This window comes from Nuphar pumila, chromosome 11 (assembly GCF_984573655.1).
Source record: "Nuphar pumila chromosome 11, dmNupPumi1.hap1.1, whole genome shotgun sequence".
NCBI lineage: Eukaryota > Viridiplantae > Streptophyta > Magnoliopsida > Nymphaeales > Nymphaeaceae > Nuphar > Nuphar pumila.
Window position 1 is genome coordinate 49,485,319 of NC_143259.1, and position 24,710 is coordinate 49,510,028.

The following is a 24,710-nucleotide window of genomic DNA, read 5'->3' on the forward strand; positions in this document are numbered from 1 at the left end:
GCTGACCTAACCTAGTTCAAGCCCACATCAAGCATAGTCAAAGACCCAAATCCCCAATCACACACCATGCCTAGAGCCCATGCCAAGTCGAAGTATTGTCCATGCTCCCGCTCTCATCAAACGTATAAAAGGCTACTCAAGCCCGAGGTCAAATTCAATTCATTTTAATCTTTATTTTGTTTATTTGATTTATTTTTCTAAGTTTTGATATCCCTAATGTTTCATATATTTCTTGTGCTTTTGTGTTTTTCCTGAGTTTTGGTAGCTCTCACCATCAAACTTATCTTTTTCATAGGATTGCATATGAGGTACGAGTTTCACAACACCACTGCCCCCCTGATCACTGCTTAATGGAGGAGGAAAAGCTCGCTACTTTGAAGAACAACCTACACATTCATCCTAAGTTCAGATCTAGTTTTGGATTTATTTCCTAAAAAAAGTATTTTTTATGAAAACCTTGTGTTTTTGTTGTTTTTTTCAAAAATTCTAGAAGGGATCCATAGAATGGTGATCACTATGGGACTGTTCATTTAACTTGAAGATTCAAGTTTTGAGGATTTGGTATTGCGAGATCAGTAGCTTTAGTGTTTTTTTAGATTTTTGAATATTGGATCCACTACGAATCCAAATCTTGTTTTTCGTCTTGTTTGGCCCTATCAAATTGATAGGGTCATATCTCCTTGACCGTAAGTTATTTTCAGGCATTCTAGGGATCATTCGAAAACAGACACTCCGTCTTCATTTCTCATGTTCAATGCAATTCTAGACTCCAGTTCTACAGTCTATGAAAACATATGTGAACATGATAAACAATTAGTTTTCTGATTATTTTATGCAAAATAGTCACTATTTTTAGGCCTATATCTTTGTGATCTGATGATGAAAATTAGTGTTTTATATTTGTAGGAAAGTTGGGTGATAGATATGAAACTTGGTGGCTAACAAGTACATTAAAAAAGTTCTTGATTATTTTAAAACTTTTAGTCTTGTAGTAAAACCAACAACATAAAATAATCATGTCTTCAGTTGTGAGTAATGGCTGATAAATATGCCAATTAGATGCAAAATACTTTTTTACATGGTTTCTTGACAAAACATGTGTATATTGAACAACCATGCATTTTTTTAAATCTACAATTTCCAAATCATGTTTGTAAGTTGGAAAAAGGCTTTATATTATTTGAAGCAAGCACCACATGAATAGTTTGTCTAATTAAGTAATTTTTTAAATTAAAATTGGGTTCATATGAGCTAAAACTCATACATCATTATTTGTTTACAAAAATAAAGATGTGATTTTATATATTTTGATATGTGGATGCCATTATTATCATTGAAAATTATGTAGAATAGATACATGCTCTAATCTTTATAATTGGCTCAAAATTTTCTCTTAAGGACTCTAGTGGTTTGCATCATTTTTTTAGAATTGGAGTTATCAAAACAAATCAAGGCCTCATGTTATGTCAATGAATATATATTTATGATTTTATTAAAAAGGTTGATATGCAAGGTGCAAAGTTACATTTACGCCACTGATCTTGGTCCAACTCTATTAAAAATGATAGCTTCAAGTTTGATGATCCTACCGACTATCATGATATGCTGGGGAACAACAATATGAAACTATGACAAGACCTAATATCTGATTTGTTGTAAACAATGTATGTCAATTTATGCATGCACCTACCAAGAAGCATTATATGACATTAAAATGCATTTTGTGATATCACAGAGGCATAATAAAATATGTAATGCTCATAAATCCATCTAAACGTTTCTCTTTATTTTTCCTATTTTGGTGCAAACTCGGTTGAGTGCTCGGATGATAAAAAATCAACAAGACGATATGCAATAATTCTTGGCAATAATTTAGTTTTATGGAGTGTCAAAATACAAACAATTGTATAGAGGTCAAGCACTGAAGTAGAATACCGTGCTCTTGCAAATGCAATAGTTGAACTCATGTGGTTACAATATTTGTATCATGAGCTTGGCAGCCAGTCGCCAACTATTCCCACCTTGTGGTGTGATAATTTAGGAGCTTCATATTTGGTGTATAATCCAGTTCAACACAACAAAACTATGCATATTGAAATAGATATACACTTTGTAAGAGATAAGTTGTCAAATAAGCAATTGTGTGTTAAGCATATATAGACAAAGGATCAAATCATTAGATGCTCTTACAAAGACTCTCGTCTCTCACCATTTCAGAGCATTGATCGATATATTCAACGTGATAGCCTTCCCTATGAACTTGAGGGAGGCTATTATAGATCCAATGAGAGTCAACTCAGGTCTTGTGGGATCCAGTCATGAGGCCAAATCATAAGGATAACTTCCTAATTCAAATGCAATTGTTAAGGAGACGTTCAAAACTATCCAAATTGTGAACAAGGAAGGCTTGTTAAGTAGGTCAAATCCCAAGCTATATCTAACGAAGATAGAAAATCCAACTCAACTAAGGAAAGAAGAAATTGTTAAGGACTCAAATTCCATTATTGTCATCGAGTCCAATATAGGCAAAGAGAAGTTAGTGGAATTTCATGCCAAAGATATAATCCCTTTATGGATATTGGAGCCCTCATCTACACACATCATTTGAGTGAGAGTGTAATGCCTCCTCATCTACCGCTTACCCTCTCATAATAAGCATCAATAAAATTAATGTTCATGTCATTCTTTATTTCATTAATTCTACACTGCTAACCATTTTTATTAAGATTATCATCATCTAGTTTGAGCACAAACATGCATGATTTCAATTAACCAGTCACATGTTATCAGCCTTCATTGGGGACAGTCATGCATGAATCATACATTATCACAGTGCATACCAAGCATATATGCATGAGCATAATCTAGTAACATTTATATGCATTTTTTAGTACCATGCATTGACATATCATATAGTTGCATATTTCAATAACATGCATGGATACACTCCAATATCGTGCATTGACGTCATTCAATCATGCACTACATAATTCAGTAACATGCATGGGTCATTAGCATACCATGCACATCACATATCAACAATTGATAAAACATGGCATTAGGCAATACATATATTACATGCACAAAACTAGCCAACTCCCTTACACAAGACTGGTTATGCAAAATTTATGCTATTATTACATCACTTGCCCACATCTGTACAATCTAAATTCGAGACCCAATTTTTTATCTAAAGTACCCACATGTTTTAGCTTTCAAACCACATGAACCTCATTCTAAAATTCATTGTGAATTAAAAATCACAAACCAAATTTCGAAACCTATTTTTTTTAAACTGCACATAACAAATTCATTTTTTGGCACAAGACTATCATCAAAGTTCAATCACTATGAGTTTTATAGACAGAAATAAAATTTCATTTTTATTAGACATTTCTACATGTCTTTAGCTTTCATACACCTAAAACCTTCCTTTAAAATTCATTACCAATAAATAATTAAAAATCTGGAATCAGGTACTACTCATAGAACATAACAGAAGCTATTTTCAAAAAAACCAATTTTTTATCATAATTGCATAATTTTCTGGTACTTACTAGAATTGAGAAAATTTCATGATTTTTATCTCATGTCATGCCATGTGTAAAAATCTTGTCCCTAAATCACATATATTCCTGGAAAAATAAATCATGCAATTAAACATGTCAGAAACTTCCTGCAAACTGAACAAATATTATATCTCATTTTACAACGAGCTTCCCTCCTAAACCGTGCCACACCCAGGTGCCAAATTTTTGTAGAACACCTTCTATGTGTATAGAAGACCCTCATAAATTTTGATAGCCATAGGGTTCGCATTTTGGGAGTTCCAAGTCCATCTTTGGGACTGGTCAAGTCCAAAATTACAATGCCCTGTGTAATTATTCAATCAAGCACTTTAATTTCATTTTAACATGTAAAATCATTAACATGCATGCATGGTACAAATTTAGACATGGTGCATATATGATTTACATACAATTTTACCACATTCTAATAATGCTGAAATCAAAAGAAATCTAATTCTGATCATGCATATCACCTGATTAACATGTTTTTCATATAGATGATATTAAAAAACATCTTAACACATCACATACCATCCAAGAAATTTACACACCTAATCATGCTATTTACATAAGTTTAATATTCACAAAATACAGTGATGATCATGCTAAATGACTAACAAGTTTAACTCAATTGATAAATTGACAATATTATCTAGACGGTTTTCACCAAAACGTTTTTCACAAGACTTATTTTTTAAAATAATACAAGAACAAGCGTATAACCTCAGATTCACCATGAATCTGATTTTATATGTATTTGTACAGGTTTTACCAATCATGTCATGAATTATACATTTGAACACCCATCAATTTTTCTTAAAGATCGAGTGAATGGGTTTTCTTCAAAACTGATTCATCCAAAATCATTTTGGAGCCCCATTCACTATGATTCATGTATGATTAGTCGAAGAGTCTCATGGACTGATATATCATATATAGTCCCTGTGTATTACACCAATATAAACTTACAAGAGCCTTTAAAATGGCTTTTTCATAGACTTGATTTTTCTCAAAAATCGATTTCATAAAAAACATGTTTGGAGTTTATTTTCTTCCAAAATCCATATCTAATCAGTTTCAACAAGTGTTATGACTGATATAGATGTGTATTTAAGTTTTAGAACTCCTACAACATGCTTATGCACACTGGTCCTATGTAGACATGCATGGACTAGAGTAGCCCTACCTTAGAAATCGTCGGGATTAGGAACACCAAAAAATATTGGAGCATTGGATCGAATCGACCTTGAAACCGTTGTATCAGTTTCTTGTTTGATCACCTCCTCCAACCAATGGCTTCACCAGGGTTCAACAATTCCATCCGCCTTCAATGGTGTCTCCACAAAATTGTGATGAAAGGAGAATAGAGAGGGACAGAGAGAATTGATTGGGAGGGAAAGAAAGGAGAATAGAGAAGTATGGGGGCGTGTGATGATCAGGTTGACTTTTCACGCCAAGGAACTTGACATTTGACTTGGTTATTGTTGAGTTTTTATTATAAATTTGCGCGCTCTTAGAAATGGCATGCAGAACCAATCCAAGATCAATTTTTATCCTCCCAAAAATGGTAGCACCCTCTTTCTTGGGTGTTGAATAGAAATGGTAGCTACCAGTCAGCTCATCCATTGTAAGGGTAGGAAGTTTTACTTTAAAATGAAAGAACTTTTAGATCCAATGGTAGATACTGGTCATCTATTGCAAAAAGTAGGGAGTTCATGTAATCTTTGTCATGATCCTCACTTCATTATTTTTGAGAGATTCAAATAGGAGGAGAAAAGCAAAGGAGAAATATGCAATTTTGCTGATTTGAGGGTAAAATAATATTTTTTTCAAACATTTAACTGCAAGGTTGATAAGAGAAAATTATGGTATTTTTTCATTAACCATGACAAAACTTAGGGTTGTTTTTAATAATTTCTAAAACTTAGGTGTGTTTCCGTTTGGTGATAATAATTTAGGAGAGTTTTTGAAAATTTTCCCATCCCTAAAGGGCACAATTTGTAAGTCCACATTTTATAGAAATTATTTTCACCACCATTCCTATGCTTGTATGGTGATCAACTCTTTATATGCTACCTATCAATCAGGTAGAGCACCCTTTTCCAGCTGAGATTTTGCATATTCATTTAAGCACATGGCAAATTATTGCAATGAAATAATAAAATTGATGAACTGTGCGCACAAGGGCTCAGCTCATCTTGTACAGATGATTTGTAAATGTCAGAAAATTGACAGGACATCACAACTTCGAAACTAATGGGTGACATCTCTTACGGCAAAATAGAAGCTGGGTAGAGAGGACCTCAAGGGTTTTACCAACAGCACGGCATCCCGCCCCCCCCAAAAAAAAAATAAATAAATTTAACGAACCGAGCTGAGCTTTGCTCGAACTTCGAAGCAAGGCCATTGCCCCAACCCTTTAACAGTGAGCAGTAATTTCATAAAAAAGGAGGGATAGGATGGTAAAATAGGATCCAAAGGTGGGGGCACACCCCCAACTTTACATCTGCGACTGCGAGGAATTTTTCAAAAGTGGTCTCACGGGTTACAGAGAAAAGCCAGAGAGGAGGCCCAAAGACGAAGAGGCGCGGATCATTCTCTCTCTCAGAGAGAGAGAGAGAGAGAGCATTCTCATTCATTCTGGTGCGTGCATTTCATTCCTGTGTATTTTCCACACGTAAACCCTTCTCTTTCTTTTCCAAGAAAGAGAGAGAGAGAGAGAGAGAGAGAGAGAGATTGGTTTCTCACTGCAACCACCATTTTGTGATTCTTGGCTTGTGAAAAGAGGGGCAGGGGGGTTAGGGTAAGGGAAGGACCGATTCTGGAGGGCATTTGATTGATTGTGTTCGAGTTGTGTTGTTTGTTGGTGGGCTCAATTTTTGGGTAGGAAGGAAGTGGTGAGGATCGATTGGAAGTGGGGAGGAGGGTTTTTTTTTGGTGTGGACAATGGACCCTTCGGTACTCGACGACATCATCAATAGGCTCCTCGAGGTGCGAGGGATACGGCCCGGCAAGCAGGTCCAGCTTTCGGAGAGCGAGATCCGACAACTCTGCGTCGTCTCCAAAGAAATTTTCATGCAACAGCCCAATCTATTAGAGCTTGAAGCCCCCATCAAAATCTGTGGTTAGTTCCTCCTCGTTTAGGGACTCGAACACTCCGAATGGGAATAATCAAGAAAAAAATAAACAATTTTTTTTTTTGCACCGCTGGTTATTTTGTTTCATTTCCCTCTTGAAGTATTTTTCTCAAACGGTTATGTTCTACAACTTTGTGAAGCTATTTCTTGGTGAAATTTGTCCTTTTGGTTATGATAATCGCAAGACACTTTCTTGGTTTTGTTTCTCGTGTCGATTGTGCTGATTTGGCTTCTGATTGTTGATATCTTGATATGTGATTAGCTTCTTCGTCACTGGATGGAGATATTTTGTTTTTTTAATGGTATCTACAGTTTAACTTTTAGGGTCTTGTGTTAATTGTGCCTAAATCTATGAGATGAATGTTGGGGCATTTTGATACTTTTTGGCTATTGATGGTAAGAATTCGTTGTGAGATTATCTCTCCTTTCAAATGAAATATGCTGTTAAGGTAATTATTATTGTAATGGACGTCGATATTGAACTCGTTTTACCCCCCAGTTGAGCTTAATCGTAAGCTGAATAATACAAGTGGCACTTTTGAGATGAGTTGGTGCCTTGATGGTTTTCTGGTTACTTTTTAGTTTCTAGTTTTCTGTTTCCCTATCAAATATTGCTTCTGCAGTACAAGTAGCATGTCTTGGTTTTTCATGGACCGTCTCCTCAATTGGCAGTTGCCGTTCAATCATGATCATTTTGATTAGTATTATTCTGTTTGTTGGTTTTCTTTATGGCCATATATGTAAATCGATGCTGAGTAGACTAGTGGTGATCGTTGCTTGATGTTATATTATAAGTATCGTCTTTGCCAGAGATTGATGCCTTCAGATAGCAAAGCATGAGATATCATGCAGAGCTTCAAACATTTAGCGATGTAGCTGTAGAGTGTAGACATGGTCTTGCTTCATTTTTTTTCTTGCATGACTTGAGATCTTGTTGATTGATACTTTGGCCTTACTGTGCCAGAAACACTGTAATCCATGCCTTCACTTTCTAGGGGCTGATGAGAAAACTTATTGTATCTAGATAGGCTGCTATATTCTTCGCAATGGCTATCTTGCTGGTTACCAGATATTCTCATCTGAGCTGTGATGAGCAACTGACTTTTTAGAATGCTTATCAGTTTAGTTTTTGTTGTACAAATTCCCAGCATTTGGTTCGTGGTTGCTAAAGTTGTCAATATTGTTGTATTATGTATGGCATATGCTCAATAGTTTGAAAATTTTATGCCTATTGATGGTTTATTATCTTTATTATGTCCTTCTGCTCTTCAAGGGTATGTGGCCACCCCTTTACAAGTTTAGGAAGGGAAATTTTGTTTTTCTAGATGAGGAATTTTTGGTATCTATGATATGACATTTATGGAATGAAGATGGAAAATCAACATTTCACAACTTGAGTGATAGAGGAATCTAATGCCTACACAATGGAAATATTTGTGCATAAGTAGACTGAGGATCAAGCTTATCATATTTTCTCCATTGTGTTTTTTCATCAGTATGACATAGAATATGGTTATTTCATGGGCTTATCCCATTAAGAATGCCAGAATGGTATGAATGTGGATATAGCATGAGTAAGCAGGAATCTTATGGTTTAGCTTGTTTGCCTGAAACTATTACATGAGGTTGAATTGGCAAGAATGTTCATTATCCGTGTTTCTAGTCTGAATTCTTTTCAACCCTCTTCACGAATGCTAATACAAAAGATAAAAGCTTTGTATTGCAATTCTTGTTATTTGTAGCAAATGATATAGATCAATGGTATTACCTTTTGAGGCATAAAAAGAATCATGATTAATCTAACAAAATAGTTTTTATCAAAATGATCATTAAAAAACTCAAATAAGAGATGAGGTTGGGCATACATTCCACACTTATGTCACATGGGTGCATTGGGGAAGCGGACTCACCCGAGTCAGGTGCAGCAAGTGCAGGCACAGATACCCTCCCGCTATCACGGGTAAAAAGATACCCTTCCTTTCATCGCGCAGAGATGGTGCTTGGTGGACTCTTTGCACCATGATTGGCACACACCTTAGAAGAAGTGCAGAAGCTTTGGGGTGACGAGCTACGTAAGCCTTAGAGAGTGCGGAAGCAAATTCAAGGTTGTACATATCCAATGCATGCTTAGCCTTAGTTGTCATAGGCGCTAGGCGGAGCCTAGGTGGTGAGCCCCTAAAAAGGCCTAGGCGGGCGGGCCTAAGCTGTACCCCAAATATATATTTTTTTTAAAAACATAATAAGAAATATGTATACAACATCAAATCAATCAACAATAAGCAATAGACAAATAATATGTCGTTGAACACTATAAAGCAACTATATTACATGACCTTAACCTGCTCAAATAAATTAAGAATAAATTAACAATTGAATAAACAAACCATACAACTAACAATGTGAATGAATAATACACACAAAATAAAATCATGTATACAAAAAAATTAACAAAAAACAATAGACATAATACAAGCAATAGACAAATATTGTCTTCTTCTTCTTCTCAACAATAGACATAATACAAGCAATAGACAAATAATATGTATTCTTCTTCTTCTCGACAATAGACATAATACAAGCAATAAACAAATAACATGTCTTCTCCTTCTCCTCCTCGAAGAAGAAAACAAATGATGGCTTAAAAAAAAAATCTTCAAAAAAACAAAAACTTGGAAGGCGGTAGTATAGGGCCTTGTCGCCCAAACCTAGTCGCTCAGGCGGTGGGGTTGCACCTAGGTCGCCTTGGCACTGCCTTTGACAACTAAGCACTTAGCTTAACAACAGACTTAGAGAAGCCAAGCTGAGCTGGTCGAAAGCATAACAATGCCAACGTCTTTGGCGTATAAGTAACCAAGCCAACGAGTGACATGTGCGCCACCTTCCTATGACAAACGCACGAGCAATCGAGGGTCGAATAGCTAACCAAGGTTTTAAAACCCGTGACTCGGAACTTGACTCGTTCTTTATTGACTCGTGACTCGGCGGGTCAACTCGGTGACTCGGACCGGGTTTTGTTAACTTTTGATTTTAAAACAAAGACAATATATAAATTGTCATTTAAACATATAAAGGTTTGTAGAATGACTTAATTACTAGTTTAATTGATTAATAAGTAAAATAACATCAAGTAAAACTGCTCTTAATTCAAATCTCACATTTACTAAAGAAACTACACAAGCAGGAGCAAGTCTTTCAAGACAATATATAAAGAATGACTTAATTACTAGCTTCAAGAACTTTAATAGCCATGCTCGATCATGGTTTACATCCTGAATATATGGACATAGTTGTTGTGTTGCAGGGTCTCAGAAAATCCTTGCAAAATTTTGGGAACATTGAACTTTATCTTGATATTTGTAAGTGTGTTTCTGATGTAGAGTTGATTGGACTATGCCTTATATATCTGCACATAAATGCATATAAGCTTTGGATAATGAGAATGCTGTGATGTATATATATTATAATGATAAATGTGGGCATTTTATGTTGTTGGTTTTGAACAGGCTGGCTGCCAACTATTGTGTAGGTCTCATGAGGGATCAGTTATGTTAGCTGGATTAGTGGATTCACTCTATGTTCATTGAGGGGTACTGGGTTTGATTCCTTACCTGGAGCTACCAAAAGGAATGAATGATGGACATGTGAAATTTGATTGACGTTTACTAATTTTGTGATTTTATATTAAGTTGGTAAGCCTATTGTTATTATGCTAATTTGTTCTTTGAAAAATGAACACTTACATATGAAAAAAATGCCCATAGCCTCTGAAAAAAGAAAAAAGAAAAAAGAAAAAAGTGCCCAAAACTCGCCTGAGTCAGCCCGAGTCAACCCGAGTCAGGCCGAGTCAAGGCTGAGTTTTCGCAGAACGAGTTTAGCTTGCCGAGTTGACTCGTTGGAGGGCCGAGCCGAGTCAGCCGAGTCACCGAGTTGACTCGACAAGTTTTAAAACCATGTAGCTAACAACATGTCCGAATAAACATCACATACTTTAGAGAGCATTGAGTTCCAAAGAGGCACCAAACTGTTCAAGCATCGAGTCTTGGACTTATGGGTCTTGCGGGGTGTATAGCGGGCCTCACGGGTGACCTCCCATCGTGGTGTAGAAAAGTCTTATGATCCCAGCCGAAGCCACTCTAGTCAAGAGGAATCACTGTCGCTCAACATGCACTCGTTGAGGCCCTCACAAATGTGTGAGGTTGCAGCAAGGTAGGGAGCAAGTGCAGGTCCTGACATATGCTTTAGATGCCCAAGAGGGGAATTTGCACACTCATGAGCACCCCTATGCACATCTATGTGCTACCCATGGGATATAGGGGTTGCCTCTTCAAGATCGTATGGTTGATATACCAATGCAAGCCAAGAGAAAGGGTCTTTATATAGGTGTTTTGGGATTTGACCCCCGCCACAAGGAGGAACCTGAAAAACACTTGGGGAACCATGAATTTTTACTTAGCAAAATTACCGAAAGTGTGCTCGAACAAAGTATCGTATTTTGTCGAACTGACCGCACCATGGTCTTCCTCATATTTGAATGTGTCGACGAGTTTTTGATCTCAAGTAGGAAATTCTTAACATGCACGGAGGAAAGCGGGCCTGAAGTTTGGGGCCGGCCCATGTGGGCACCATCGTGATGCCCCTGGGTGAAGTTGCTCATTTTTGTGTTTTGACTTCACGGACATGTTCTCTATATATGATTGAACAAGGGAATACTAAACGACATGTAGAGAATTTTGCATGAAAGGCCTCCAATTGCAGACGTGAAGTGGAGCCAAGCTGAGGGTGGCCTAAGGCACCCACAAAGCATTGCATGTGACTGCGGGTGGCATAAGAAGCCCCTGTGGCATGGAGCATGGAGCATGGAGCATGGAGATATGCAAATGCACTTGAGATACAATATGCACACCAACACTTGCTTGCCAATGCACTATCAAGTGTGTTGCGTTGCCTCATGCTGCTATCACATGTTATAACCATCAACATGGGCTTTCCACTTGGCAATGGGCACATCACCATAGGCACCATCGCGACACACACACCATGGCACAACTTATCTAGCCGATAACGAGGAAAGTTTAGAACATTCTCCCCCACTAGAACAAAGTCGACGTCATCATCAACACTTCACCAAATGGGAGAAGGCTGAAGCCAAAGTAGCATAAAATGAATTAAAGCAAGCATTCTTCAAATTACCAGGTGCTAGGCGATAAAAGCAATATGGTCGGGTTCTGAGAGAGAGCTCAATGTCAATCCTTCAAAAGTGGGGAAGCAAAGTCTCCAAGAGAGTGGCGTAAAGAAGCCATCTATGAAGCACCAAGGTGACCGAGACAAGACCACCAAAGAATGTGGGAATCACCACTCACGAAGATGCGTTGCTGAACAATGCCGCCAATGAAGTGCTAGTGTGGCCAAGGCAAGGCCACCAAAGAATTTGGGAATCACCACCCACGAAGATGCACAACCGAACAATGCCGTTGATGAAGAGCTAATGCAGCCAAGGTAAGGCTGCCAAGATTGGAGGTGGTCCGATCCATCTAGCATAGTGGGTGTCTTCCAACCCACACTGGCCCGTTGAGCAAAGCAATGCAACCACAAGCAACACGTGGTCCAAAAGAACATAGCAACATGGGCCAAGAGAACAATGCGATTTTCAACAAAAAGAAGTGGTCCTTCGGCAAACAGATGGTCCTTCAAGGGAGGGTTGTGGAGTGTCGACGTCTCCCAACAAAATAAGCAGCTAACAAGGTGGCCGTGGAGTTTTAAATAGTTCACTAACATACGCTAGGAGAGTGATAGAGTGTCTCAACGATTTGCTCACATTTTCCAAAGTGTGGCAGGCGAAGTATATGAATTGTTTGCTCCATGCCAAAGAGGTGAATATCTCCCAGATAGACATCGAAGTGTGACTCCAAGTCCTGTTGCAAGGACTAAATACCAAGAGCTAGCAATCTTGGCGGTGCACTTGTGACATGGCACAAGTAGAGGTGAAGAAACCGGTCGAGTGAAGATGAACCAAGCTGCTATTAGTAGAAACTGTAAGCCCAACTATCAACACATATGTGACACCAAGGCAAGGTGTAGAGTAGATGGACCAACCAAGTGGGGAGAAGATCGACATGCTGTAGAGTCTCTCCCATTAGAGAAGGTGCAGTAGAATCAGTTGATTGCGCTATGCGATCCCCTTATTGCATCGTCACACGAGCTATAAAAGCAAGCAAGCTCTACCTACGAGACTTGCCCAAGAGATCGCCATACTAAAGCAAAATGCATCCCCTTAATGCGCTTGAAGAGAGAAGGGCCACCAAGAAAAGGGGCTCAACAATGAGCAACATCCCGTGCAAAAGAGAGCAATTAGAGAAACAAATATCACCACAAAGCCTTGCAAAACGTCCCATACTGCCTCACTTAACTAGGTAGTAACATCCGTCGATAGGAGCAAAGTGACAGACAAGATTCACTCCCTTGCGACTCTAGACAATGGGGAGTGGAGGAAGAGGAGTCATTAGTAGATCATAAAACTCAATCGAGCAAGTGTCTACTTCCAAACATGTTACAAGTACCCTCGAAGTAGAAGATAAGCTTCCGAGTAATAAACTTCACCACAACTCACACTTGAGGTGTGCCATGTCCCAATCAATCTGCCACGAATTGATTGATAAGGAACAATACAAAGAACTTGAAGTGTTCACACTAAAGTTATCAACAGAGATGGCCAATTGAGGCAAAACAAGCTTAAGCAGTTAACATAGAGAACAAGGTCACTAAATTGAAGTAGCCAAGGATGTGACCTCGAAAGGAAAAGGCACCAAAACATCTACATCACAACCACCACCACCACCAACAAACGTGTCTCATACCACAAATGATTTGATATGTTGCATAGCACAATGCATATCTCGAAGATAGTCACTTACTTTGGCACCAAGTTTGGAGGCAATGAGAGAGCCAACCCAATTGGTTGCAATTTCTGAGACTAAATTGGACAACAAACGAAGCACCAACCAAGATGGCATATGCTCTAATAACAAGTTTGTGTGGCAATGACGATGACCCAAGTTGGCGAGCATGCTCTGATACCAAAATTATCACAGGCAAAATGTTACCTTTCCTTTCATCGCACAAAGAGAGTGCTTGGCAGACTTTTTGCACCATGTCCAGCACGCAACTCACCTTAGAAGAAGTGCAGAAGCTTTGGGGTCATGAGCTATGTAAGCCTTAGAGAGTGTAAAAGCGGATTCGAGGCTCTGCATATCCAATGCACACTTAGCACAACAAAAGTCTTGAAGAAGCCAGGTTGAGTGACTCGTAAGCATAGCAATGCCAATACCTTTGGCATAGAAGCAACCAAGCCAACGAAGAACATGTGTGTCGCCTTCTTGTGACAAACACACGAACAATCAAGGGTTGAATAGCCAACAACGCGTTTGAACATGCATCATGGACATTAAAGAACATTGAGTTCCAAAGAAGCATTGAACGAGGCAAGCATCGAGTCCTAGAACCTATGGGCTCCTGCCCCACGGGAGACCTCTCATTGCAATGTAGAATGGTCTTACGACCCCTAGTCGAAGCCAGTTGCTAGAATGACTTAGTAAAACTCCCTAGCCAAGATGAATCATCGTCATTCGGCATGTACTTGTCGAGCCCCTCTCAAGGGTGCTAGGTTGGGTGACAAGGTAGGGAGCAAGAGCGAGCCCCGACACATGCTTTAAATGCCTAAGAGAGAAATTTGCATACTCATGAGCACCCCCCTCATACACACTGGTGCTCTACCCATGAGATATAGGGGTTGCCTCTTCAAGACTGCATGGCTGGCATTCAAATGCAGGCAAAAAGAAGGGGTCTCTATATTGGTGTTTTGGGATTTGATCCCTGGCCTGAGGGAGAAACTGGAAAAATACTTGGGGAACCATAAGTTTTTACTCAGCCAAATTCTTAAAAGTGTGCCCGAACGAAGTATCATATTTTGCTAAACCGACCGCACCATGGTCTTTCTCATATATGAATATGTCGGCGAGTTTTCGATTTTGGGGAGGAAATTCTCAACGTGCATCGAGGAAAGTGGGCCCGAAGTTTGGGATGGGCCTCTGTGGGCACCAGCGTGGCACCCCTCGGTGAAGCTGCTCCTTTTCACATTTTGACTTCACAGACGTATTCCCCATATATGATTGAGTAGGGGAAGACCAAACGTGTAGCGAGTTCTACATCAAAGGCCTTCAATTGCGGATGTGAAGTTGAGCCGGGCCGCAGGTAGCCTAAGACGCCCCCGAAGCATTGCACGCGACCAAGGGTGGCACATGACACTCCCGTGGCATGGAACATGGAGATAACCAGATGCACTTAAGATAAAAGATGCACATACTTGGTTGGAATCACCTACGGTGATCCTTGGGGGAATTAGCCCTAACCCACACGCACCGCGTGCGTCCAAATGCTATGCATGTAAAACTCCTCCAAGTCGAGAGGTCCTTAACCAAATCTTTAAAGGCAACATCCTCTGATCCGCTGACACTGCTTAACTAAACAACGCTCCACGTCTGTGTCACCACACAACGATGCACTAACGACGATACCATTGCCTATCGCGTGTCGTGCTATCACCGATCAAGCCAACGCATACTGCACATTCCTACATTCGATGCATTTTTCACTTAGTAGAGCTCCACACTGTATATGTCCCACTCTGAAGGCCTGGTCGGGGACATTCTCCTCCACCCAAACCATTGTCGTCCTCAACAATGCCGGTGTAGGTAAGAACACAACCTTAACTGGTATGCCAGTTTTCCTTTGCACTTATCTTTGGTCTACTTCTTTTCTTCTCCTATTCATCTTGTTTTGATTTTCATCTGCCATCGCCGCAACCTTTAACATGCTAAGTCTCATTCTTTAACGTGCCTCCAATCACTTAGACAACGATCTTTCACTCCATCAACATCGAGCATTCTTTGCTCGTGGGACCCCAATATAATTCCCTACACAAGCGAGTCATTCTCGCCCGCACGACAAACTTGTCGTCTTCATGCATATGGCTGGGGTGCCTTCCGACCCCAGCAAGAGCAATTCCAATCCTTTCGTGGTCCTCGCAGAGAAGGATGTCCACTAACGCGTGTCGCAGGGATATCAACTCCCTTAAGGCACCAACTTGCTATTTTCCAACGGTCCAAACTAGTTCTTATGTGGGGGACGCCTACTTGCGTATCACTCTAAAGCGGTCCTTCAAAGCGTCTTCCTAGGTACTTGTCCCCACAAGGGGCAACACGGCCCAACGTTGCAACTCTCATTCGGAGCCAGCACGTTGTAACTCTCATCCGGAGCCAGCAAAACGTTCTCGTAAGAACCAAACTGACGAGCCACGAACAATTTTTTCCACACACACAATACACAGAGGAACTGCCAACTCAAGGGATAAAAACAATGAGCATTCTGCTCAAGATGAGCACTCCGCTAACCCACAATCTTGGGAGAGAATATAGAAGTTCAATTGAGTCTCCCATATCCAAAGGTACAAATCCATCTAGTTAAATCCAACGTGCATTCTCTGCATGCACAAGGCAAACACCACACTCCACCTGTGAGCCTAACACTGGCTTATCCATGTTTCCTTAGCCAACTGAACAACAACCTTACACTTCTGCTTACCATCGACAAGATGACCTATACCACCCTGGTAACATCTTGCTTCTGTGCTCGGTTAATAACACTTCAGCTGCGCAAATTTGTGTAACCAGGATAAACCATCACTGTCCTCTTCAGTGTCACACTCAATGAACAACAAGGTTTCCATGAATCTTTCTACTCATGCCAATTTGTTACGAGCATAGAATTTTTTGCAAACTCGCGATGCGCCAGTCTGGCCAGCTTAACAGCCGCCAAGGGTCGCACACCAATACTTTTCCATGTGCTAAATCATTTCATTGGCCCTGCATACCACCTCGTACGCAGCTGCCTAGCGAAAGCTGATCAAGCATATCTCCAAATGCGTATTCTATCTGGTCCATGCCACTTCGTGCATAGCCGTTCCATACCAGTTATCACTTCCGAAAAAAGCACAAACTTTTCTTAGCCTTGCGTGCCATGGAGCGTATTGCGACTCCATGCACACGCCACAACAAAACCTCACTACTAAAGGAACAAGACCTTGCTGCCCCCAGTCCGAAGACCAGTTCATGATTGAACACCATAGTGACAAGTACAAACCAAACTCATTCGCCGACGCCTAGGCATTCACTCGCCTAGCCTCGAGTCACCATACTCGGTTGGAATCAACTAAGGTGATCCCTTGGGAATTAGCCCTAACCCACACACACCTCCATGCATCCAAACGCTACGCATGGGAAACTCCTCCAAGTCGAGAGGTCCTTAATCAAATCTCCAAAGGCAACATCTTCTGATCCGCTAGCATTGCTTAACCAAACAACGCTCCATGTATGTGCCACCACACAACGATGCACTAACGATGATACTGTTGCCTATCACGTGTCGTCTTATCACCGCACGCCACCGATCAAGCCAACACATCGCTCGTTTCTACACTCGATGCATTTTCCACTCGGTAGAGCTTCGCATTGCACATGCCCTATTTCGAAGGCTCGGTTCGGGACACATACAATGCATTATCATAAGTTTTCATTTCCTTATGAATTTGATCTTGAATGCTATAATCAGGTTCAACATTTCGATGCAATCCAAAATTTTCTTGTTGACTTTCCTGCCAATTTTAAATATAAAGGAGTATCTAAATGTAAGGTTTAAATAATATGTTACAACATGAAGAGGTTGATGAAGTTTCCCAATCCACCTATGATTAATGATATTCCAAATAGGTATGTATAATTTTTTCTTCTTCTTTAAATTATCTGTAATGACCTCTTTTGCATTATTCATGGCCTCATAGAGATAATCCATAACTGGTCTATCTTTTCTGTCAACCAATCGAAGCACCTTCACCAAAGGTACAGTTATTCTCAACAACTTGACACCGGAATCCCAACATTTACTTTTGAATACAATATCTATAATTGCTTTGGGCTTTCTTTTTTGTGCATGAGGATATGCATATCACTCATCTAATGAAAACATTTTTTTAGTGCAACTCTATTCTTTACTAGACTTTGCATTATTAAAAAATTTGTAGCAAATCTAGTAATTGCACTACGAATCAACTCAGCACAACCAATGTACTTTCTCATTAGGTTCAAAACGCATGCATGATTGTAAATAAATTTAATAATTTATTGACAGCATTCAACTGTCCGATGTACCTCATCCATGTTGCCGATGTCCTCAAGCATGAGGTCTATGCAATGGGCAACACAATGGGGGTCCAAAAGAATGACAAAAAATTTTCTGCCAATTCTTTACCTGTTATCAGTAATGAACTGGACAATGTTTTGAGACTGAACCTCTTCCACAACCAGGTAAAAAACCTTTAGCAATATGTTTGCTGTCTTGGGCGTATCAGACAAATCAATTGATTTAAAAAACAAGGTTCTTTTGGGGCAATAGACAAAAAAATTTATCAAGGTCAATGGCTTTCTATCTGTCCACCCATCTGCCATGATGCTTTACAACATTCAACTGCTACCTCATCCATGTTGCCAATGTCCTCAAGCATGAGGTCTATGCAATGGGCAACGCAATGGGGGTCCAAAAGAATGACAAATTTTTTTTTGCCAATTCTTTACCTATTAATAATGAACTATACAATGTTTTGAGGTTGAACCTCTTTCACAACCTGGTAAAAAATCCTTAGCAATACATCTGTTTTCTTGGGCGTATCAGACAAATCAATTGATTTAAAAAACATGGTTCTTTTGAGGCAATAGACAAAAAATTTATCAAGGTCAACGACTTTCTATCTGTCCACCCATCTGCCATGATGCTACACCTAGTTTTTCTCCATGACTAGACATCTTGCATTTTAGGCCTGCCCCTAATTTTGCTTGAAAGACTTTGACTTTTTCTTTTCTTTTTGAGAAGTAGCTACACTAACTTGCTCCAAGATGATTTTTTTTTTCTGAATTTGTCCCTCTTAGATTCAGTATTGACTAAAATCCTATTGTACATGCCTCTTTTAAGGTTTGACTCTATCCAACTAACAATGTCAATCAAATCAGTAAAGGTCTCATATCTTTGCATAGCCAAGAGGCCGTTGAGAGGTTGATTGAAATTATTTATTATGAGGGTTATGGCATGAGATTCTTGGATTGAATATTTCATGCGATGACATACCGATCATTGATTTATAAAATCTTATTTGTCCTCATCCTTCTTTTCACTAAGATTGTAGTGTGGATTGAACATTGGCAAAATGTTCACTTTGAATCTGAATCACTCAATGAACAGGTTCATGAGGGTCTATAATTGTCTGATCTAATCAACATATAGGGTTGAGAACCACGATAATGCTTCATCTTCAAGACTCCTTGAGAACCATCTGATCAATGCTCGATCATTGTGTAGGCAGCCAGAGCAGGCATCCAAGAATATAGTGATGTGCGTCTGTGGGTTCCAATCACATTAAACTTCACAAACTTTCGGGGAGTAAGACCCAAAGGTTCACTATCTTGACCCAAAAGGAAGTCTTGGATCTCATATGCTCTTCTTTTTCCTTTTGTCCCTTTCATTTAACGGGTAATTCTCTGTTCTTCTTTGACATTCTGGACTCGCTCTTCATACTCATTGGGTTGGGAACTTGTAGCTCTAACTACTGGGGTTACTGACTCTAGGATCTTGATTGACCAGATCTTTCAAGCTGGCACTTGTTGTGCCTTACACTTCTGATTCTTCTTGTAGTTTTTACAATTTCATAATTGCTGGTATTGTCATTTTATGACATCTAACAATTTCTTTGACATGCATGCATGCTCATTATACTGTGTCCCGACTAAATGATGCTTCAACTGAGAGATACCACTTGAAAAACTATTTTGGCAATAATTGCATTTGATTTTTAATCGGTTTTCACTTGTTACTTGAGTGCACCATTGCCATGCCGGATCTTCTAATGCCATCTTCTCTCCAAAACACTCAATAACAAACAAAAAAACTCTTAACCTACTTTCTTGAGTGAAAAAATGAGTGAAAATATACTCTTGAGAAAATTGCAAAAGCCCTTTCCCTTGTGCACGAATTGGCCCCGAAATCGATCTCACGGAACCTAGGGTGGGTGGGTTTCCTTCCAACAACCTCTAGACATATGGAGAACTCGGTCCTCGAGAGAGGCCTTTTAAACCCAAAATGAAAAAATCGACTTTCGAGTCTTTTTAAGTGCGCCAAACCTGTATCGTATGATATGAGTTGTATCATACAATACGGATATCGTACGATACGAGTCGATACAGGGGTATATGATACGATATCCACTCGTATCGCAGTATGATATGGACAACCTTGCATAAAACACTTCAAACTATGGGGCCTAACGGGGCAAAATGAGAAGAGGGCCTAATATGTTCAGGTCTCATCTCTCTCTCTCTCTCTCTCTCTCTCTCTCTATATATATATATATATATATATATATATATATATATATATATATATATATATATATATATATAGCCGTACCCTCGTACCCACATTTTTTTAATTTGCCATGTCAGACTCCTGAACCTACACCCCGTACCCATGTGACATAGTGCAGCACTCACACATACACGTGCACAATTGGTGATACACCCATATATGCTGTCTACAATTGCCCAATGGATATTATAAAGGAGAATGATAACATCTTCGTCTACATATTATCACCGAATGCTTGCTGCATTCATTTCCTCATATTTGTTTGTGATGAATTATGTTGTTTGTTTGTATCACATAATAGGCTGCTCCTATCACATGTATATATAATGACCCATTATAGATTATTCTGTGTATATCATGCAGCATTAAGAAACAGTTTATAGTTATCAACATGATAAAAATAACAAGAACACAATTTAATCTATCACAAGATTGAAAGTAACCATGTGAGTTAGTAGTGGAGGTGATTGTAAACTGCAAAGGGAGAGCATAATGATATCTCCGATGCCTTCATGCTATTCTATATGTGAGATAGGTTCCATGGTATTGTGAAATTACAACAATGCCCTATCATTTCATATAAAAGAATGGTCTACAGGGATATTTTACAATACCTTCATGCATGTAGATTTATAAGATTTACAATATTGCACCTATGTAAAGCTGAGCATGGTCAAAGATCATGAAAACTTTTATAGCATCAAACTGTCACATAGGTGTGGGTATGGGCGTGGCAATGCGGCACTTTAAAAAAACTTGGGAGGGTATATATATATATATATATATATATATATATATATATATATATATATATATATATATATATATATATAACTTGGTGGGCTCGGGGTGCCCCCCATTTTTCTATTTTTTTAAGGGGAGCTTGAGGTACCCCTTTGGGGGGGGAGATCTCGAGGTACCCCCACCCCCTTCATAGTTTTTTTTTGGGTCCAAAATGGACTTGGTCAGAGTTGACCGAGTCCATTTTGACCGCATAGGGTGCCGCAGCCGCAGCCGTGTCGCGACGTGGGTGCAGCACCTTATTGGACGAATCCCTGTGACATATGCGTCAAATAGTTATGAGTGATTCCATTAACATCTCAATCACTTAGTCTGGCTAGGAAAGCTGTCTTTCAATTTTATAGTCTTAAGTTGTCCAATAAAATGTTGGTAAATTCTTAAGTGCTGTTTGTTGTGGTTGGTTGGGGTTAAGAATATAACATTCATGGAAGAAGGAGAAGAAAAAGAAGGGAGATAAACTAGAAGTTTCATTAGAGAGCAAGTAAAATGGTTACAAAAATATATGAGAGTCGACCTCCCTATGCTTACAAAAAGACAAAAAATGGATGACTACAACACCCCATAGCTAAGTATAAGAATACCCCTCTACAATAATAATTTGTACAAGAGAAGGGTACACATTACATTCCTCAATACTTCAAACTTGCGATGATGTGAACATAATCATTCCAAGTTTGAAGAGGAATGTTTGAAATGCTTTAAGGAGCAAACTATAAAACAATATGCAGTCTGATGAGTTGTTCCAATGTATGATAGAAATAACCCTCTCCAAGAATGTTATGTGAGTAAAGTGACAATCTATCCTAGTGTGTTTGGACCTCATGAATTTCGGGATTTTTAGCAATATGAACCACACTTTGAGTGTCACAATGTAGTGGGGTTCTTTCATCTACTTTAACACCCATGTCCTTTAGTGGCCACCTTAGCCACATAATCTCAGTAGGAGCTCGGGCTATGGTCCTATACTTTGCCTCAGCTGTAGACTGCAATTCTGCTCCTTGCTCTTCCAAGATATCAAGGAGTCGCCTAAAAATATACAAAACCCTGTGGTGGAATGCGTATCATGTGGCATCCCTCCAAAGTTCGCATCACAATAAGCTCTCAGCTTTTAGTGTAGAAGAAACAAAGAATAATAAAGCATAGTGCGTAATATCTCTAGTATATCTAATAATCCTCAACACTGTAGCTAGATGTGTGGATCTAGGAGCACTCATAAATTGACTCACATGAACTGTAAATGCATTATTGGGTCAAGAGATAGTCAAATAGATTAGACTCTTGACATTCTACCTATACATTGTTGGATCATCAATAGGTTCCCCATCCGTCTACTTTAACTTGCAATTTGCTTCTATAAGTGAGTCTACTTGCTTTTTATCATCAGCCTCTCTGGTCTTGTTGATCAAGTCCGCCGCATACTTGTATTGAGTCAGATAACCTCTTTTTGAGTATGTCACTTCAACTCCCCAAAAGTATCCCAATTTGCGCAGATCTTTCATTTCAAAGCACTCACTAACCAAAGTTTCAATCCTTCAATCATCACCAACAATAATCATGTCATCGACATAGAACAAAAGTATGCATGTGCTCTTTCTGATGAAGTCACAAACAAAGCTGGATCATAAAACTCTGCTTGAAGGCCAATCTTTTAACTGCTGAGCTAACTTTGTCAAACCAAGCTCGAGGATCTTGCTTCAAGCCATATAATGCCCTTCTTAATCTACCTACCCTTTTTCACTATCGTAGATCTTATGAGGTAACTCCGTATACATTTCTTCCTCCAAGTCTCCATTTAGAAATGCATTTTTGACATCAAGCTGCCACAAATTCCATCGTCTAACTGATGCAATTTCAAGAAGTGCCCTAATGGTTGTCATATGATCAATAGGATCAAGTGTCACTGCAAAATCTATCCCATGTTGATGACTTGGCTACAAGATGTGATTTAATTTTATACCTCTCAATTGATCCATTTGCTTCAGTTCTAATCTTATACACACTTGCAACCAACAACATTTTTATTCTTAGGCAACTTAAGGCTTTCATTCTCTCCAATGCACCCAACTCCCTATTCATAGTTTGCTACCACTCAAGTTGACGAATAATTTCATCCCAGGATGTGGGCTTATGATATGAATAGATCAAAGCTAGAAAAGCTTGGTGACTGACAGGAAAGGATTCATATGAAATAAAACGTGTAAGAGGAATAGGACAGGTACTCTTATGTACTTGAAGAGGAGTTGGATCTAGGTGCAGAAGCACCATGTTACATAGCCTATAACAAATAATACAGGTTACTTTAATAAATTTCAACGATCAGCCAAAAAAGTGACATTCCAAATACAAAACAAATTACAAGGAGTGACAAGAATACCACAATTAAAACAGCTACTAACTTCAGTACCAAGATTACCTCCATTGGCCATGATCTTCATTAACACCCCCTTAAGTTGTACATGTCTGCAGTCATATACAATTTGGACTTCAGAAATTGATGTCTCTCTCTTTGACAATCTTTTTGTAAATATGGCTGCCACCTGATACTGAGAATCATCAAATCTTGTTTCCATTTCTCTCATCGATCCTTTACCTTTCAAACCAATCTGAAAATGCTTATAAGTTATAACGATGATGCAACATGGGATAAGTTGCCAAGCTTGTCTCTTTTGTTGTCACAATAAATAACCGATCTTGTTACTTTAGTTTTAATGTTTGCAAGAAACTTCTAATCCATGAAATTTCTGCTGCTGCTCCAGTAAGAGCCTTCTTGATTTTTTACTTGTTTCAGTACACGAATATTTCCAGTACTGTGATTCTGTTTTTGTAATTATGGCTGTATCTTGTACTGTTTTTCTTTTTACTTTCTTTTTTCTTTATGTTAAATAATTGATTGACTGTGCAGTAATTTTTTGGTCCATGGTAAAAGCTCTTTTGTCCATAACTGGATCTTCCATCCTCCTCTTTTTCATTTTCTCTCAAGATTTCTAGATAGGGAGGAAAATGCTTGTATGTTCTGAACATTGGTTTGTTATGCATCTTTTGGTACCATTTTTGCCTAACCTCATATACTAATCTATGCAATTCAGGTGATATCCATGGCCAATATTCTGATCTATTGAGACTTTTTGAGTATGGCGGTTTACCTCCCCAAGCCAATTACTTATTTTTAGGGGATTATGTTGATCGAGGAAAGCAAAGCTTGGAGACAATATGTCTTCTCCTTGCATATAAAATCAAGTACCCAGAGAACTTCTTTCTTTTGAGGGGTAACCATGAATGTGCTTCTATAAACCGCATATATGGATTTTATGATGAGTGTAAGAGGAGGTTTAACGTGCGGTTGTGGAAAGTTTTCACGGACTGTTTTAACTGCCTGCCTGTGGCAGCTCTAATTGATGAAAAAATTCTTTGCATGCACGGTGGTCTTTCTCCCGATCTAAATAATTTAGACCAGATTAGAAATTTAAGTCGTCCAACAGATGTGCCAGACACTGGTTTGCTGTGTGATCTTTTGTGGTCTGATCCAAGTAAGGATGTTCAGGGATGGGGAATGAATGATAGAGGGGTTTCCTATACCTTTGGCCCAGATAAGGTTTCAGAATTTCTGCAGAAGCACGATTTAGATCTCATCTGTCGTGCTCATCAGGTTACAAGCTACCACTTGTGTTTGTTTTTATTGCAC

General features: G+C 39.0%; 1 protein-coding gene across 2 annotated transcripts in view; it reads left to right on the forward strand.

Moving 5' to 3' along the window:
* The first annotated feature begins 6,039 nt into the window (after positions 1 to 6,039).
* Positions 6,040 to 24,710, forward strand: part of LOC149822358 (serine/threonine-protein phosphatase PP1) — a 41,351-nt gene continuing 22,680 nt past the window's right edge. Inside the window, exons 1-2 of one of the 2 annotated variants that reach the window (XM_089981188.1) lie at positions 6,040 to 6,693; positions 24,115 to 24,674. In XM_089981188.1, the coding sequence (XP_089837314.1) occupies positions 6,516 to 6,693; positions 24,115 to 24,674 (738 nt within the window). In that variant the 5' untranslated portion in view covers positions 6,040 to 6,515. The remainder of the gene's footprint in view (positions 6,694 to 24,114; positions 24,675 to 24,710) is intronic. The other variant, XM_089981189.1, reaches the window with a different exon arrangement.